Source organism: Manis pentadactyla, chromosome 3 (assembly GCF_030020395.1).
Source record: "Manis pentadactyla isolate mManPen7 chromosome 3, mManPen7.hap1, whole genome shotgun sequence".
Taxonomy (NCBI): domain Eukaryota; kingdom Metazoa; phylum Chordata; class Mammalia; order Pholidota; family Manidae; genus Manis; species Manis pentadactyla.
In genome coordinates, this window is record NC_080021.1 from 134,989,533 (window position 1) to 135,009,723 (window position 20,191).

At 36.9% G+C, this 20,191-nt stretch overlaps 1 protein-coding gene across 6 annotated transcripts in view; it reads right to left on the reverse strand.

The window, feature by feature from the left end:
- The window catches only part of ERCC6L2 (ERCC excision repair 6 like 2), a 210,056-nt gene that overhangs the window by 150,503 nt on the left and 39,362 nt on the right, over window positions 1-20,191 (reverse strand). For all 6 annotated transcript variants that reach the window (XM_036904383.2, XM_036904385.2, XM_036904380.2 and 3 more), the window contains exon 3: window positions 9,577-9,696. In XM_036904383.2, coding sequence (XP_036760278.2) covers window positions 9,577-9,696 — 120 coding nt within the window. The remainder of the gene's footprint in view (window positions 1-9,576; window positions 9,697-20,191) is intronic.

Genomic DNA, 20,191 nt, shown 5'->3' on the forward strand with positions numbered 1-20,191 from the left:
AAAAGTACAACAAATTTTAACAATACAATTAATAAGATTGATTAAATAGAAATACTTATAACTATGTGGACATAATAATGAAGAATGCATAATATTAGACATTTTAAAATAATAACCAAGTCTATAAAACATCAGGGCATTAAAAACACTTGGCCATGGATTTAGCCACAAAGAAAACAGCAAGGCTGGATTATCACATGTAACAAAACTAGAAATCAACAATAAAGGCTAATCATTTCCATCATTCCCCATTCACTAATAATATCTATTTACTCAGAAATTTCAAAACATTGGTTTAAATAGTACTAGAGTAAAACAGAACAAAAACTGCAGTCGCAGATAACAAAAAAGAATAATGAGTCAAAACTATGGAATGCAAAGTAGTACTCAAGGGGAAATTTACAACTTTAATGAAATTTATTAGAAAATAAGATTGAAGAATAAACGATTTAAGAATTCAGCTGAAGGAAATAGCAAAATAGCAATGTCCATTACCACAAGGAATTTACACACATATATGTGTTTGTGTATGTATATGTATATGTGTATATATATCCACATATGCACACACATATATGTGTGTGTGTATATATATGTATATGTATATAGAGGTAGGGGAGAGAGAGAGGGAGGAAAGATAGGGAAAAGAAAAAAGGAAGGAAGGAAAGAAAGAATGTCTTTTTATAAGAATCACGTATAAGTGTGGGGCGGAAGATGGCGGCGTGAGTAGAGCAGCGGAAATCTCCTCCCAAAACAACATATATCTATGAAAATATAACAAAGACAACCCTTCCTAGAATAAAGACCAGAGGACATAGGACAATATCCAGACCACATCCACACCAGAGAGAACCCAGAGCCTCACGAAGGGGGTAATATATAAGCCACGGCCCGGCGGGACCCGAGCGCCCATCCCCCCAGCTCCCTGCGGGAGAAGAATAGGCAGAGCGGGAGGGAGACGGAGCCCAGGACTGCCGAACACCCAGCCCCAGCCATCCGGGCCAGAGCGCAGACACAGTGCGTGCCCAGGGGGCCCTGAATGCTAGGGAAACAGGGCAGCAAGAACAGTGAGCGGGCACCGGAGGCCGGGCGCCGGAGGACATAAGAAAAGCATGCAAACATATTTTTTTTTTTTTTTGCTTTTTTGCTGTTTTGTTTTGGCGAGCGCTTTTTGGAAGTCTTAAAGGGATAGGGACCCCAATACTAGGGAAACAGGGCAGCAAGAACAGTGAGTGGGCACCAGTGGCCTGGTGCAGGAGGACACCAGAAAAGCAAGCGCCCATTTTTTTTTTTTTTGGCAAGCGCTTTTTGGTAGTCTTAAAGGGATAGGGACCCCAATACTAGGGAAACAGGGCAGCAAGACCGGTGAGCAGAGGCCCGAGGCTGGCACCGGAGAATAAAGAAAAACGAGCGACCACCTCTTTTTTTAATTAAAAAAAATTATTATTATTATTTTTTTTGGTGGTCATTTTGTTTTGGCAGGTGCTTTTTGGAAGTCATAAAGGGGCAGGGCGGGACACTTAATCCAGAGGTAGGGAATCTGGGGATCTCTGGGCACCTTAACCCCTGGGCTGCAGGGAGCAGGGAGGCCCCTTACGGAGATAAATAGCCTCCCAGCCGCTCCTGCTCCAACGCGACTCCACCACTTTGGAGTAGCTGCCCGAGCCAGGCCACGCCCACAGCAACAGCGGAGATTAACTCCATAGGAGCTGGGCAGGAAGCAGAAGCCCTGTTTGCGCGCAGCTGCCCAGCACGAGCCACTAGAGGTAGCTGTTCTCCCAGGAGAGGAGGGCCACAAACCAACAAGAAAGGAAGTCCTTCCAGCCGTCACTCGTCCCAGTTCTGCAGACTATTCCTATCACCATGAAAAGGCAAAGCTACAGGCAGACAAAGATCACAGAGACAACACCAGAGAAGGAGACAGACCTAACCAGTCTTCCTGACAAAGAATTCAAAATAAGAATCATAAACATGCTGACAGAGATGCAGAGAAATACGCAAGAGAAATGGGATGAAGTCCGGAAGGAGATCACAGATGCCAGAAAGGAGATCGCAGAAATGAAACAAACTCTGGAAGGGTTTATAAGCAGAATGGATAGAATGCAAGAGGCCATTGATGGAATTGAAATCAGAGAACAGGAACGCATAGAAGCTGACATAGAGAGAGACAAAAGGATCTCCAGGAATGAAACAATGTTAAGAGAACTGTGTGACCAATCCAAAAGGAACAATATCCGTATTATAGGGGTCCCAGAAGAAGAAGAGAGAGGAAAAGAGATGGAAAGTATCTTAGAAAAAATAATTGCTGAAAACTTCCCCACACTGGGGGAGGAAGTAATCGAACAGACCACGGAAATACACAGAACCCCCAACAGAAAGGATCCAAGAAGGACAACACCAAGACACATAATAATTAAAATGGCAAAGATCAAGGACAAGGAAAGAGTGTTAAAGGCAGCTAGAGAGAAAAAGGTCACCTATAAAGGGAAACCCATCAAGCTAACGTCAGATTTCTCAACAGAAACCCTACAGGCCAGAAGAGAATGGCATGATATATTTAATACAATGAAACAGAAGGGCCTTGAACCAAGGATACTGTATCCAGCACGACTATCATTCAAATATGACGGTGGGATTAAACAATTCCCAGACAAACAAAAGCTGAGGGAATTCGCTTTCCACAAACCACCTCTACAGAATATCTTACACGGACTGCTCTAGATGGGAGCACTCCTAGAAAGAGCACAGAACAAAACATCCAACATATGAAGAATCGAGGAGGAGGAACAAGAAGGGAGAGAAGAAAAGAATCTCCAGACAGTGTACATAACAGCTCAATAAGCGAGCTAAGTTAGGCAGTAAGATACTAAAGAGGCTAACCTTGTACCTTTCGTAACCACGAATTTAAAGCCTGCAATGGCAATAAGTACATATCTTTCAATACTCACCCTAAATGTTAATGGGTTGAATGCACCAATCAAAAGAAACAGAGTAACAGAATGGATAAAAAAGCAAGACCCAACTATATGCTGCTTACAAGAAACTCACCTCAAACCCAAAGACATGTACAGACTAAAAGTCAAGGGATGGAAAAACATATTTCAAGCAAACAACAGTGAGAAGAAAGCAGGGGTTGCAGTGCTAATATGAGACAAAATAGACTTCAAAACAAAGAAAGTAACAAGAGATAGAGAAGTACACTAAATAATGATAAAGGGCTCAGTCCAACAAGAGGATATAACCATTCTAAATATATATACACCCAACACAGGAGAAACAGCATATGTGAAACAAATACTAACAGAACTAAAGGGGGATATAGACTGCAATGCATTCATTCCAGGAGACTTCAACACACCACTCACCCCAAAGGACAGATCCACTGGGCGGAAAATAAGGAAGGACACGGAAGCACTGAACAACACAGTAGAGCAGATGGACCTAATAGACATCTATAGAACTCTACATCCAAAAGCAACAGGATATACATTCTTCTCAAGTGCACATGGAACATTCTCCAGAATAGACCACATACTTGGCCACAAAAAGAGCCTCAGAAAATTCCAAAAGATTGAAATCCTACCAACCAACTTTTCAGACCACAAAGGCATAAAACTAGAAATAAACTGTACAAAGAAAGCAAAGAGGCTCACAAACACATGGAGGCTTAACAACACACTCCTAAATAATCAATGGATCAATGACCAAATCAAAATGGAGATCCAGCAATATATGGAAACAAATGACAACAACAACACAAAGCCCCAACTTCTGTGGGACACAGCAAAAGCAGTCTTAAGAGGAAAGTATACAGCAATCCAAGCATATTTACAAAAGCAAGAGCAATCCCAAATGAATGGTCTAATGTCACAATTATTGAAATTGGAAAAAGAAGAACAGATGAGGCCTAAGGTCAGCAGAAGGAGGGACATAATAAAGATCAGAGAAGAAATAAATAAAATTGAGAAGAATAAAACAATAGCAAAAATCAATGAAACCAAGAGCTGGTTCTTCGAGAAAATAAACAAAATAGATAAGCCTCTAGTCAGACTTATTAAGAAGAAAAGAGAGTCAACACAAATCAACAGTATCAGAAACGAGAAAGGAAAAATCACGACGGACCCCACAGTAATACAAAGAATTATTAGAGAATACTATGAAAACCTATATGCTAACAAGCTGGGAAACCTAGGAGAAATGGACAACTTCCTAGAAAAATACAACCTTCCAAGACTGACCCAGAAAGAAACAGAAAATCTAAACAGACCAATTAACAGCAACGAAATTGAAGCAGTAATAAAAAAACTACCAAAGAACAAAACCCCCGGGCCAGATTGATTTACCTCGGAATTTTATCAGACATACACGGAAGACATAATACCCATTCTCCTTAAAGTTTTCCAAAAAATAGAGGAGGAGGGGATACTCCCAAACTCATTCTATGAAGCTAACATCACCCTAATACCAAAACCAGGCAAAGACCCCACCAAAAAAGAAAACTACAGACCAATATCCCTGATGAACATAGATGCAAAAATACTCAACAAAATATTATCAAACCGAATTCAAAAATACATCAAAAGGATCATACACCATGACCAAGTGGGATTCATCCCAGGGATGCAAGGATGGTACAACATTCGAAAGTCCATCAACATCATCCACCACATCAACAAAAAGAAAGACAAAAACCACATGATCATCTCCATAGATGATGAAAAAGCATTTGACAAAGTTCAACATCCATTCATGATAAAAACTCTCAGCAAAATGGGAATAGAGGGCAAGTACCTCAACATAATAAAGGCCATCTATGATAAACCCACAGCCAACATTATATTGAACAGTGAGAAGCTGAAAGCATTTCCTCTGAGATTGGGAACTAGACAGGGATGCCCACTCTCTCCACTGTTATTTTAACATAGTACTGGAGGTCCTAGCCACGGCAATCAGACAAGACAAAAGAAATACAAGGAATCCAGATTGGTAAAGAAGAAGTTAAACTGTCACTATTTGCAGATGACATGATACTGTACATAAAAAACCCTAAAGACTCCACCCCAAAACTACTAGAACTGATATTGGAATACAGCAAAGTTGCAGGATACAAAATCAACACACAGAAATCTGTGGCTTTCCTATATACTAACAATGAACCAACAGAAAGAGAAATCAGGAAAACAACTCCATTCACAATTGCATCAAAAAAAATAAAATACCTAGGAATAAACCTAACCAAAGAATTGAAAGACTTATACTCTGAAAACTACAAGTCACTCTTAAGAGAAATTAAAGGGGACACTAACAGATGGAAACTCATCCCATGCTCATGGCTAGGAAGAATTAATATCGTCAAAATGGCCATCCTGCCCAAAGCAATATACAGATTTGATGCAATCCCTATGAAACTACCAGCAACATTCTTCAATGAACTGGAACAAATAATTCAAAAATTCATATGGAAACACCAAAGACCCTGAATAGCCAAAGCAATACTGAGAAAGAAGAATAAAGTAAGGGGAATCTCACTCCGCAAATTCAAGCTCTACTATAAAGCCATAGTAATCAAGACAATTTGGTACTGGCACAAGAGCAGAGCCACAGACCAATGGAACAGACTAGAGAATCCAGACATTAACCCAGACATATATGGTCAATTAATATTTGATAAAGGAGCCGTGGACATAAAATGGCAAAATGACAGTCTCTTCAACAGATGGTGTTGGCAAAACTGGACAGCTACATGTAGGAGAATGAAACTGGACCATTGTCTAACCCCATACACAAAAGTAAACTCAAAATGGATCAAAGACTTGAATGCAAGTCATGAAACCATTAAACTCTTGGAAGAAAACATGGGCAAAAACCTCTTAGACATAAACATGAGTGACCTCTTCTTGAACATATCTCCCCGGGCAAGAAAAGCAACAGCAAAAATGAGTAAGTGGGACTATATTAAGCTGAAAAGCTTCTGTACAGCAAAGGACACCATCAATAGAACAAAAAGGAGCCCTACAGTATGGGAGAATAGATTTGAAAATGACACATCCGATAACGGCTTGACGTCCAGAATATATAAAGAGCTCACAAGCCTCAACAAACAAAAAACAAATAACCCAATTAAAAAATGGGCAGAGGAACTGAACACACAGTTCTCCAAAAAAGAAATACAGATGGCCAACAGACACATGAAAAGATGCTCCACATCACTAATTATCAGAGAAATGCAAATTAAAACTACAATGAGGTATCACCTCACACCAGTAAGGATGGCTGCCATCCAAAAGACACACAACAACAAATGTTGGCGAGGCTGTGGAGAAAGGGGAACCCTCCTACACTGCTGGTGGGAATGTAAGTTAGTTCAACCATTGTGGAAAGCACTATGGAGGTACATCAAAATGCTCAAAACAGACTTACCATTTGACCCAGGAATTGCACTCCTAGGAATTTACCCTAAGAATGCAGCAATCAAGTATGAGAAAGATCAGTGCACCCCTATGTTTATCGCAGCACTATTTACAATAGCCAAGAATTGGAAGCAACCTAAATGTCCATCGATAGATGAATGGATAAAGAAGATGTGGTACATATACACAATGGAATACTACTCAGCCATAAGAAAAGGGCAAATCCAACCATTTGCAGCAACGTGGATGGAGCTGGAGGGTATTATGCTCAGTGAAACAAGCCAAGCGGAGAAAGAGAAATACCAAATGATTTCACTTATCTGTGGAATATAAGAACAAAGGAAAAACTGAAGGAACAAAACAGCACCAGAATCACAGAACTCAAGAATGGACTAACAGGTACCAAAGGGAAAGGGACTGGGGAGGATGGGTGGGTAGGGAGGGATAAGGGGGGGGAGAAGTAAGGGGGTATTAAGATTAGCATGTATGGTGGGGTAGGAGAAAAGGGAGGGCTGTACAACACAGAGAAGGCAAGTAGTGATTCTACAACATTTTGCTATGCTGATGGACAGTGACTATAAAGGGGTTTATAGGGGAGACCTGGTATAGGGGAGAGCCTAGTAAACATAATATTTGTCATCTAAGTGTAGATTAGTGATACCAAAAACAAAACAAAACAAAACAAAACAAAACAAAACAAAAAAAGGGCAGTTCCTGTGTGGTGACCTCCAATGAGTTCTACACAAGGGTATAAAGGGCATATAAAAGTGTAGGCAAAGGGTCTGTTTGCGTTTATACAGAAGACCAAAGCCTAATTGGGCTACCCCGAAAATGAACTAAGATACGATATGAAAGAGAACTTCCAACATCAGCACTCTCTGGAAGACTCATGCCAGAAGATGATCATCAAAAAACCCCAACAAAGATCCACACACTGCTACAGCTGTAGATGCACTCATCCCACCAGCTCCTGGACTTGCCATGGGAATGAAGGAGATATCTAAGCTGGCCTGTGCATACAGTAAAACAACAAATTTGACTGGATCTATACTGTTGGAACTCAACCAAGAATTAGGAGAAGTGCAAATTGTAGCGCTCCAAAATCTTACAACTACAGAGTATTTACTGTTAAAAGAACATAAGGGATGTGAACATTCCCCAGGAATGGGTTGTTTTAATTTGTCTTATTTCTCTCAGACCGTTCAAGTTCAGTTGGACAATATCCACCATATCATAGATAAGTTTTCACAAATGCCTAAGGTGCCTAACTGGTTTTCTTGGTTTCACTGGAGATGGCTGGTAATTACAGGTATGCTTTGGTTATGTAACTATACTCCTATTATGTTAATGTGTGTGTGCAATTTAAGTAGTAGCTTAAAACCTAAACATGCTGAAGTTACTCTACAAGAAGATATGTCAAAGAAATAATCAATCTTCCCATGTTTTCTGCCACCTGCTACTTCTATAGCTTTTCTTCTTCCTTCCTAATTACAACCCTTAAATAGAATTCGTGCCTCATATCAAATTTACCGAGTATCATAATTCTTCCAAGTGGTAAAGATACCGCAAGACAAATATTGGGCATAGAAGCTACAGGGCATAAATATGCAAAGAAATAAGAAGCTAACCATTTCAAACAATAAGGCTTCTCTCTCACTTACCAACTTTACATTTCCCTGTATGGCCCTGGAAGATGACTGGTTAGCCAGAGACGGGTAAGATTCCTCAAGGGAGGAACAACCTAAGACAGGCACAGTCGCAGGGGGGTCATCAGGTGAGAAATTGGGGATCAACACAGGTGAGGCTTAGAACCTCACCCCCCCTGTTCTGAGAGAAATCTTCTGCATACGTGGATGTTTTATTGCCCTTGTCTAGCTTGGATTAACACATAGTCTACAGGCACACACCTGATCACCTACATTTGCTCCCTTACAACACTAAACTATGTTTTCTACCTTTATCTTGTATCTACCTACCACTTCAGCATTTTATTAAAAATAATAATAATAATAAAGAGAGCAATGTGGTATCCACATATAAATCAAGTATAAAAACCAAATGAGTATTCATATTTGAACTGACTGTTTATAGTTCATAATGCATGAGCAAAACCGAAAGTTTCTGTGATGACTGCCCTTGTACTGTTCACTATGTAACTTATTCATTATGTAAGAATTTGTTCTCCATGTAAGAACTTGTTTGTTATGCCTCAGAAGATTGGAGACTGACGAAAATTAGGCTTGGGGTGGATTAATGATTGTGCATTGAGCATTGACTCCCCAATACAGAATTTTATTGTCGTTAACAACCATTTGATCAGTAAATATGAGAGATGCCCTCACAAAAAAAAAAAAAAAAAAAAAAAAAAAAAGGACAGACTTCCAATGGTAAAATAAATTAGTAACCGGGATGTAATGTATAGCATAAGGAATATAGTCAAGATATTGTAACAGCTTGGTAGGGTGATAGCTGGAACCTAGAATTATGTATATAAATGTTTTATCACTGTTGTACACTTGAAACTAATGTAATGTAATACTGTGCGTCAACTACCCTTCAATAAAATATAATTATCTAAAAAAAAAAAAAAAAAAAAAAAGAATCATGTATAAGATATAAGTATATATTTACAAAGGAGGAGAAAGCTTCAGTATGGACACAAATAGTATTCATACTGACATGGTTGAGAGACTTTAGTTTTTATGATTCCAACTTCAATTTCCTTACATAGGAAAAACTTGTTTCCCATTTCTGGGATACATAATTAGTCTGCTAAGCAACTTTATCAATGCCATACCTTTGTTAACAGTATCTATAACTGTCTCCTTTTCATTCTCACATAAATAAAGATAATGGACTTCAATTAACTTTACATACACAGTTATGGAAATTTATCAAATTAATAGAAGTTATGTAAATCAAGCCGAGCAAATGATTGAGTCACCCAACCCGTAAATGCAAACTAAAATTATATATTATCAGATTAATCATATTTAACTTGTGGAAGAAACTGAAAATCCTTCAAAAATCAGGTCTATAAAACAAATATTTTAATATCCTTAAATTCTTTTATTTTAAAATTGTATTATAATATGTGATGTTATATAAGTTTCTATGCACTTTTCCAATACCAGCTTTATGAGTTGTATATTTCTAGATATCTTACTTTCTTTGCAGCAGAAGGGGGTTCCTTTTTCACACTTCTTAGTAAAAACTCTGGCATGTTATTCTCAATATCCTCACGAGTTCCCTTTTTATGCAAAACTGCAGCCAAAAATGAAATAACCTGGAAAAAAAAACCAAATGTGTTCAATCACCTTATATAATGTTATCACCACGGACAAAATTTTTTGCTTATATGATTAACTACCTAATTAGTGACAATATGAGTATGTACAAATAGATTTGTTAGTGGGAAAAACGTAAAACACTTGTATTGGTTTTATGTGTATTAAGAAACATATGTGTAATATAGATTATTACCCTTGAATACAGTAAAATAAATTCTCACATTACCATCTCTTTCATGACAATTCTAACTAGTCAATGATTCTTTCTTGATCTCATCAATTGGGACTTTATCTTCTTATTTGTTTCCATCCATGGAAACTCTCTCTTTATATTGTCTACTGGAATAAACTACATATATTTTTTTCCTTGTAGAATATAAACTACTTAAGGAGATAATATTTGGCTCATAAATTTGTGTACTTCTGTTTATGTAATAAACATAGGTAAAATGAGAGAATGTTATATTAAGATATACTAAGACAATTCATTAATGTGCATAGCATTTTGAATAATAGTTATTCTCCAAATACCAAGTGGGAGAAACAAAGAGACATAGAAAAAAGGAAATATAACTTCATATAATGAAGAGCAAGAAATACTTAATCAACTGGACTTTGGCTCAAATTTCAGCCTTAGTAGCTTGGCAGTCATGTGAACTTGGACAAGTTAACCTTTTAGAGTAATTGTAAAAAATATGTCAAAATAGCAAAAACAATATTGGCAGAATTGTTTTAAAGAACAGAGGGGAGTTTGTGAAGCATACATATGGGGGAAAAGGGCTGATCATTACAACAGAAAAGTAAAGTATATGAATATTAAAACCTAAAGACAAAATATGAGAGAATTAGAAAAATTATCCAAAAATAAGTTTTTATTATGGGTGTGGACACCTATAATCTGAATCCTAAGTGACAGACAAAAGAAAAAGAATACTGAAGAAGTATTTGAAGAGACAAATACTGAAAACTTTAAAAAAACTGGTAAAAATAAAATCAAGCAGTATATCCCAGATGTATTATGAACAGCATCAAGCCAGAAAATAAAAATAAATAAATCGAAAAGTAGGTTCTTCATAGAAGAACTGCTTAAAACTGAGAGAAAAACAAAATATTAAAAGCATCCAGAGGAGAAAACAAGATGACCTAAAAAAAGCAACAATGAGACAAGGAGCTGACTTTGTAGCAAAAACAATGGAAGACACTATACAATAGAACATTTCCAAAGTGCTGAAGAAAGGAAAAACCTAGTTTTACACCAAGTGAAAATATCATTCAAGAATGAATATGAAGATGTTTTTAGACAAAAACTATGCAAATTCACCAAGAGAGCCACTAAAGAAAATAACAAAAGGATGTTTTCAGACACAAGGAAAATTATCCAATATAGATACTCAATGATGCAGTGAGAAACTAAGAGCAACAAAAATGATAAATATATATGAAATATAAATGTATATTAACATTAGGAAAAAAAGATTAAATGTCCTGTTGGAATCAAATAACAGAATTAAAAGATATGACAACAAATATATATGGGTTAGAAAAGGCAGAGCAATTACAGTATTGTGAAGTCCTTATGCTGTCCAGGGGGAAAAAAAAGTACTAATTTATATTTTGATGTCAAGGATATGTTACAATCACTAGGGTATCCACTAGAAGAAAAATACAGTAATGGGTAACTACTCACCTATCAAGAAAGGGATAATAGAATAATACAAAATAACCTATCCAAAAGAGGCAAAAAAGAGGAGGAAAATGAACATAAATGACATGCAACAAATAAAAAACAAATAGTAAAACAGTAGGCTTATATCTAAATGTATTAGAAAGCACGTTACATAGAAATGCACTAAATGCTCTAATTAAAAGAGAAATATTTCAGGAGCATAAAATATATGTCAATGAAGATGAGGGAGGTTTAAAGATGGCAGCATTAGAGGTGAGAGAGAGGTCTCCTCACAAAACCACATATAATATGAAAACATAGTTAATACAACTAATTCTGAAAGAGCAACAGGAAAGAAGGCTTCACCAGACTGCATACACCTGGAGAAAAGAACAGACCTCATGGAACACAGTAACGCACCAAGGCTGTGTTCTGGCGGGACTCAAGCCCTTCCCTCACCCCAGCTCAGTGGCAGGAGTAAGAGGAATGGAGTAGGGAGTGGGTGGAACCTAGGACTGCTGAACACCCAGCCCTGGAGATCTGCTTTGGAGATTAGTGGGGTTGGAAACCTAAGACCGGCAGAATACATGCAGAGACTGGGATTCAAGCTGCATGTGGAAAACAGGGATCCACATGGGGCTGTTCTGGGACAAAAGAAAGATGGGCAGTCTGAGAGACTGCCTAACAGCAACAGGGCTGCTAAAGGGGCAAAGACTGAACAGAGCTTGCTGCTCAGAAGAAAGGACACGTGGACAAAATTGCTCAGGCATACCCTGCCCAGCAGGTTGGGAACATTCAGGAACTTGAGGTGCTCCATCCCACTGGCTGGCTATAGAGCTCTGAGGTACCCAACCATGATACGCAGCCTGCTGCGCCTTCCTCCCTAATGGCACAGGCTTGCAAACTGGCAGCTCCTGCTCTGGCATCAGGCCAGACAGAGGGAGGCCCTGCCTATGGCAGCTACAAGCACAAAGCAGAGAGACTTATACCTGTGCGCTCAGCCCACTGGTTCTGGCAGTGGAGACAGGCACAGCAGCCAAGAAGCAGGAAACAGTTATTTCCTCTGCCCAGGCACCACACCGCTCACCTGCAACTCTCGACATCACTGCAGGGGCTAAGCAGCTCCAGAAAGTAGAGATTCAGGGCACTAGAGGCCTCTACAAACAAATATGAAATGTCAAAGGAACCTGGTCCAAACCAAAACCCCACAAACACCAGAAAGAGGGCCAAGTGAAACTGAACTCATCAATCTTCCTGAGATTTCAAAATAAAAATTATAAATATGGTCATGGAGGTACAGAAAAATATTCAAGAACTCAGGGAGGAATTCAAGAATGAGATACAACATTGAGGAATACAGTATCTAAAATGAAACATACAATGGAGAGACTTAAAAGCAGATTAGACGAAGTAGAGGAGATGGTAAATGAAATAGAAATTAGAGAAGAGGAATACAAAGAAGCTGAGGCACAGAGAGAAAGAAGGATCTCTAGAAATGAAAGAATATTGAGAAAACTGTGTGACCAACCCAAATGGGACAATATTCATGTTACAGGGGTACCAGAAGAAGAAGAGAGAAAAAGGGATAGAAGTACCTTTGAGGAGGTAATTGCTGAAAACTTCCCCAATCTGGGGAAGGATGCTGTCTCTCAGAACATGGAGGTGCAAAGATCTCCCAACACAGGGGACCAAAAGAAGACAGCACTAAGACATATAATAATTAAAATGGCATAGATCAAGGATAAGGACAAAATATTAAGAGCAGCCAGAGAGAGGAAAAAGATCACATGAGAAGGAAAACTCATCAGGCTATCATCAGACTTCTCAACAGAAACCTTACAGGCCAGGAGGGAGTGGCATGACGTAGTTAATGCAATGAAGCAGAAGGGCCTCGAACCAAGAATACTCTGCCTGGCAAGATTATCATTTAGATTTGAAGGAGGAATTTAAAAAATTTCCAGATAAGCAAAACCTGACAGAATTTACCTCCCACAAACCATCTCTACAGTGTATTTTGGAGGGACTGCTATAGATGGAAGTGTTCCTAAGGTTAAACCACAACCAGAGGAAATAAAACCACAGTAAAGAAAGTACAACAATTACTAAGCACATGCAAACCAAATCAACTACCCCCAAAGTCAGTCACGGGACAGATAAAGACTACAGAATATGATACGTAATATATAAAAAATGGAGAAGGAAGAAAGGAGGGAAAAAAAAAACCTTTAGATTGTGTTTGTAATGGCATACTAAGTGAGTTATATTAGACTGTTAGATAGTAAGGAAGTTAGCCTTGAACCTTTGGTAACCACGAATCTAAGCCTGCAGTGGCAATAAGCACACGCCTATTGACAATCACACTAAATGTAAATGGTCTGAATGCACCAATCAAAAGACATACAGTCACTGAATTGATAAAAAAACAAGACCTGTCTATATGTTGCCTACAAGAGACTCACTTCAAACCCAAAGACATACATAGACTAAAAGTGAAGGGATGGAAAAAGATATTCCATGCAACTAATAGGGAGTAAAAAGCAGGTGTTGCAGTACTTGTATCAGACAAAAAAGACTTCAAAACAAAGAAAGTAACAAGACACAAAGAAGGACATTACACAATGATAAAGGGGTCAGTTCAACAAGAGGATACAACCATTATAAATATCTATGCACCCAACACAGGATCACCAACATATGCGAAACAAATACTAACAGAATTAAAGGGGAAAATAGAATGCAATGCATTCATTTTAGGAGACTTCAACATACAACTCACTCCAAAGGACAGATCAACGAGACAGAAAATAAGTAAGAAGACAAAGGCACTGAACAACAGATTAAATAGATGGACCTAACAGACATCTACAGAGCACTCTACCCAAAAGCAGCAGGATATACATTCTTCTCTTGTGCACATGGAACATTTACAAGAAGAGATCAGATACTAGGCCACAAAAAGAGCCTCAGTAAATTAAAAAACACTGAAGTTACACCAAACAGTTTCTCAGACCACAAAGGTATGAAACTAGAAATAAATTACATAACAAAAACAAAAAGCTCACAAACACATGGAGGCTTAACAACATGTTCCTAAATAATCAATGGATCACTGACCAAATAAAAACAGAGATCAAGCAATATATGGAGACAAATGACAACAATAATTCAACACTGCAAAATCTGTGGGTCGCAGCAAAGGCTGTGCTAAGAGGTAAGTATATTGCAATAAAGGCTTACCTCAGGAAAGAACAACAATCCCATATGAACAGTCTAAACTCACAATTAACAAAACTAGAAAAAGCAGAACAAATGAGGCCCAAAGTCAGTAGAAGGAAGGACATAATAAACATTAGAGCAGAAATAAATAAAATCAAGAAAAATAAAACAGTAGAAAGAATCAATGAAAGCAGGAGCTGGATCTCTGAGAAAATTAACAAAATAGATAAACCCTTAGCCAAACTTATGAAGAGAAAAAGAGAGTCTACACACATAAACAGAATCAGAAATGAGAAAGGAAAAATCACTACGGACCCCACGGAAATAAAAAGAATTATCAGAGAATACTATGAAAAATTGTATGCTAACAATTGGACAACCTAGAGAAATGAACAACTTTCTAGAAAAAAACAACCTCCAAGACTGACGCAAGAAGAAACAGAAAATCTGAACAAATTACTAGCAATGAAATTGAACTGGTAATCAAAAAAATACCTAAGAATAAAACCCATGGACCAGATGGCTACTCCACTAAATTTTATCACATTTAGTGAAGACATAATACCCATCCTCTTTAAAGTTTTCCAAAAAGTAGAGGAGGAGGGAATACTTCTAAACACATTCTGTGAGGCCAGCATCACTCTAATACCAAAACCAGGCAAAGACACCACAAAAAAAAGAAAACTACAGACCAATATCCCTGATGAACATACATGCAAAAATACTCAACAAAATATTAGCAAAACAAATTTAAAAATACATTACAAAATCATCCATCATGATCAAGTAGGATTTATTCCAGGGATGCAAGGATGGTACAATATTCAAAAATCCATCCATAGCATCCACCACATCAATGGGAAGAAGGACAAAAATCACCTGATGATCTCCACAGATAAGCATTCAACAAAATTTGGCATCCATTCATGATAAAAACTCTCAACAAAATGGGTAGAGAGGGCAATACCTCAACATAATAAAGGCCATATATGACAATCCCACAGCCAACATTACACTTAACAGCGAGAAGCTGAAAGCTTTTCCTTTAAGATTGGGAACAAGACAAGGATGCCCACTATCCCCACTTTTATTCACCACAGTTCTGGAGGTTCTAGCCACAGCAATCAGACAACACAAATGAAAGGCATCCAGATTGGTAAGGAAAAGGTTAAATTGTCCCTGTTTGCAGATGACATGATATTGTACATAAAAAATTCAAAAAATCCACTCCAAAACTACTAGATCTAATATCTGAATTCAGCAAAGATGCAGGATACAAAATTAATACACAGAAATATGTGGCATTCCTATACACTAATGATGAACTAGTAGAAAGAGAAATTAAGAAAACAATTTCATTCACAATTGCATCAAAAAGAATAAAATACCTAGGAATAAACCTAATGAAGGAAGTGAAAGACCTATAGCCTGAAAACTACAAGATACTCATGAGAGAAATTGAAGAAGATACCAATAAATGGAAATACATCCCAGGCTCATGGATATGAAGAACTAATATTGTCAAAATGGCCATTCGGCCTAAAGCAATCTACAGATTCAATGCAATCCCTATCAAAATATCAACAGCATTTTTCAACAAACTAGAGAAAATAGTTCTAAAATTCATATGGAACCACAAAAGACCCCAAATAGCCAAAGCAATCCTGAGAAGGAAGAGTAAAGCTGGAGGGGATTACACTCCCCAACTTCAAGCTCTACTACAAAGCAACAGCAATCAAGACAATTTGGTACTGGCACAAGAACAGACCCAGAGACCAATCGAACAGAGTAGAGAGCCCAGATATAAACCCAAGCATATATGGTCAATTAATATATGATAAAGGAGAGCCATGGACATACAGTGGGGAAATGAGAGCCTCCTCAAAAACTGGTGTTGGCAGAACTGGACAGCTACATGCATGAGAATGAAACTGGATTCTTGTTTAACCCCATACACAAAAGTAGACTCGAAATGGATCAAAGACCTGAAGGTAAGTCATGAAACCATAAAACTCTTAGAAGAAAACATTGGCAAAAATCTCTTGAGTATAAACATAACCAACTTCTTCCTGAATGCATCTCTTCGGGCAAGAGAAACAAAATAAAAAATGAACAAATGGGCCTACCTCATGCTAAAAAGCTTCTATACAGCAAAGCACACCATCAGCAGAACAAAAAAGTACCTACAGTATGGGAGAATATATTTGTAAACCACATATCCGACAAGGGGCTAACATCCAAAATATATAAAGAACTCTCATGCCTCAACACACAAAAAGCAAATAATCCTATTAAGAAATGGGCGGAGGATATGAACAGACACTTCTCCAAAGAAGAAATTCAGATGGCCAACAGACACAGGAAAAGATGTCCCATATCACTAATTATCAGGGAAATGCAAATTAAAACCACAATGAGATGTCACCTCACACTAGTTAGGATGGCCAAAATCCAAAAGACTAGGAACAACAAATGCTGATGAGAATGTGGAGAAACGGGAACCCTCCTATACTACTGGTGGGAATGTAAAACTAGTTCAATCATTGTGGAAAGCAATATGGAGGTTCCTCAAAAAACTAAAAATAGAAATACCATTTGACCAGGGAATTCCACTCCTAGGAATTTACCCAAAGAAAACAACGTATCAGATTCAAAAGGACATATGGACCCCTATGTTTACTGCAGCACTATTTACAATAGCCAAGATATGGAAGCAACCTAAGTGTCCATCAGTAGATGAATGGATAAAGAAAATGTGGTACATATACAAAATGGAATACTATTCAGCCATAAGAAGAAAACAAATCCTACCATTTGCAACAACATGGATGGAGCTAGATGGTATTATGCTCAGTGAAATAAGCCAGGTGGAGAAAGACAAGTATCAAATGATTCCACTCATCTGTGGAGTATAAGAACAAAGAAAAAACTGAAGGAACAAAACAGCAGCAGACTCACAGAACCCAAGAATGGACTAACAGTTACCAAAGGGAAAGGGACTGGGGAGGATGGGAGGTATAAGGGGGAAAAGGGGCATTACGATTAGCACACATAATGTAATGGGGGGGGACATGGGAAAGGCAGTATACACAGAGAAGACAATTAATGACTCTATAGCATCTTACTACACTGATGGACAGTGACTGTAATGGGATATGTGGGGGGGACTTGATAATAGGGGGAGTCTAGTAACCATAATATTGTCCAAGTAATTGTACATTAACAATACCAAAATAAAAGAAATAAAAAAATTAAGTAAAAAAATAAAACACACATAAAATCAGAATTATAAAACATGAGAAAGCATGCAATAAAAAGGATCAACAAAGTATACAATAAAATGAATCAACAATACCAAATGATCATTCTATGAAAAGAGTTTTAAAAATGATAACCCCCTAAAATATTGATAAAGAAAAGAGAAACTAAGAGACAACACACACAAAAGCACATATAGGACATAATAAACACTGTTATGCTAATAAGTATGAAAATTAAGTTGAAATGGAAAAACAGAACTGATCAACACAAGAAGAGACAATTTACATATCCATATAACTACTAAAGAAATCTAAATACATGATTATAAACCTTCCACAAAGAAAACTAAGGGCCTAATGGCTTCATCAATAAAATCTATCCAGTGCTTAAGAAAGACAATGCCAGTCATAAACTCTTCCAGATTTTAGAGAAAGGGAGAAATATCCTCAACTAACTTTATAAGTTCAACATAACCTTGTTAAGAAACCTGATAAGAATAGTATATACAGGAAATTTATAGGCAAATTTCCCTTACTCATACAGAAGCAAACTCACTTCCTTATATAGAAGCAAAACGTCAGCAAATGGAACACAGAAATATAAAAAAGGAATTATATACCAAAACCAAGGTGGATTTATTCTGGGAGTATATTTGGTTTAACTTACAAAATTAGGATATTACCTACATATTAGGTAGGTATCTAAGATATCTTACACTTAGCTTTCCTAACTCTTAGTTTCCTTAAAATAAGAATTATATTTCATTATAAGATTTTTATATACAGTGGTACAATATTAACTTTAAGCACACTGAAAAGTAGGGAATGGGTATTTTTATCACTAGAGTAACCACCAAAATAATAACAACAACATGTTTTGTTAAAAAATCAAAAGAATTAAAATGGAATTCTAAAAAATATCCTATCAACCCAAAAAAAGCCAGGAAAAGAGGAGGAATAAAACAGAAAACAGTCTGTTCCAACAAAAAACAAACAATATAATGGTATATACAAATCCAAATGTAACAGGAATTACATTAAATGTAAATGGTCTATACATTCCAATTAAATATCAGAGATTACCAGGATGGATAAAAGAGTGCCTACAAGAGATACACATTAAAGATAAATGCACAGCTAAAGTAAAGGGTCAGAAAAAGACATACCATGTAAACAGTACATCTAAGAATACTGGAATGGCTATCTTAATATCAGCTAAAGAAGATTTCAAATAATATTACCAGAAATAGACATTTAATAATGATAAAAGCATCAAATTCATCAAGAAGACAGAATGATCATAAAGGTTTGTGACCATAATAACACAGCTTCAAAATACCTGAAGGTAAAATTGACAGAATTAAAGGGAAAAATAGATAAACCCATAATTAAGAGACTTTCTTCCCTCTCTCAGCAATTAATACTAAAACCATAGAAAAGCTGGATAGTATCAATTACCTTCACTTAACTTAATGATATTTATAGGACAGTATATCCAACTACAGAATATATGTTCTTTTCAAATGTACATAGTATGTGAAGTAAGATGAGCCATTAAAAAAGCTCTCAATAAATTTTTCAAAATACTGAAGTCTTGGAGAAGATGTTCTCTAATCACTGTGGAATTAGAAATCATTAATGATGAAGTACCTAGAAAAAAATAGGTAAATGCTGGCTAATCAAACACACACTTGTAAATAATCCAAGGACCAAAGAAAAAAAAAATCACAAGAAAATTGGAAAATATTTTAAATTATATGAAAATTAAAATATAACACACCAAAATTTGTGGAATGCAGATAAAGCAACGTTTGGACAAAAACTTAAGAGCATAAGAAGATAAGGATTAAATTAATGACCCACAGTTTCACCTTAACAAGCTAGAAAATGAAGAGTGAAATACATACAAAGTAAGCAAGAGGAAAATAATGGAGATAGTTATTCAGAAACCAATGAAATACAAACAGAGAGAAAAATTAACAAAACTAAAAGTTGGCTCTTTGAAAAGATCAAAAACTCAGTAAACCTCCAGTTAAAACAATACAAAATATCAAAAGAATGCAGACAGGTATCACTCAGATCCTAAAAATACTAAAATTTAAAAGGAGTACTGTGAAAAACTTTATGCCAATCAATTTGACAACTTAGATAAAATAGATACATTCTCTGAAAAATACAATTTATCAAAAATGACACAGTAAGAAATAGAAAGTCTGAACAGCCTCATATCTTTTAAAGTAAATAAATACATTATCAAAAACTCTTCCTTAAAGAAAACCCCAGGTCCAAGAGATTTCAGTAGTAAATTCTGTCAAATATTTAAGTATAAAACAATATGAACTTTACAAG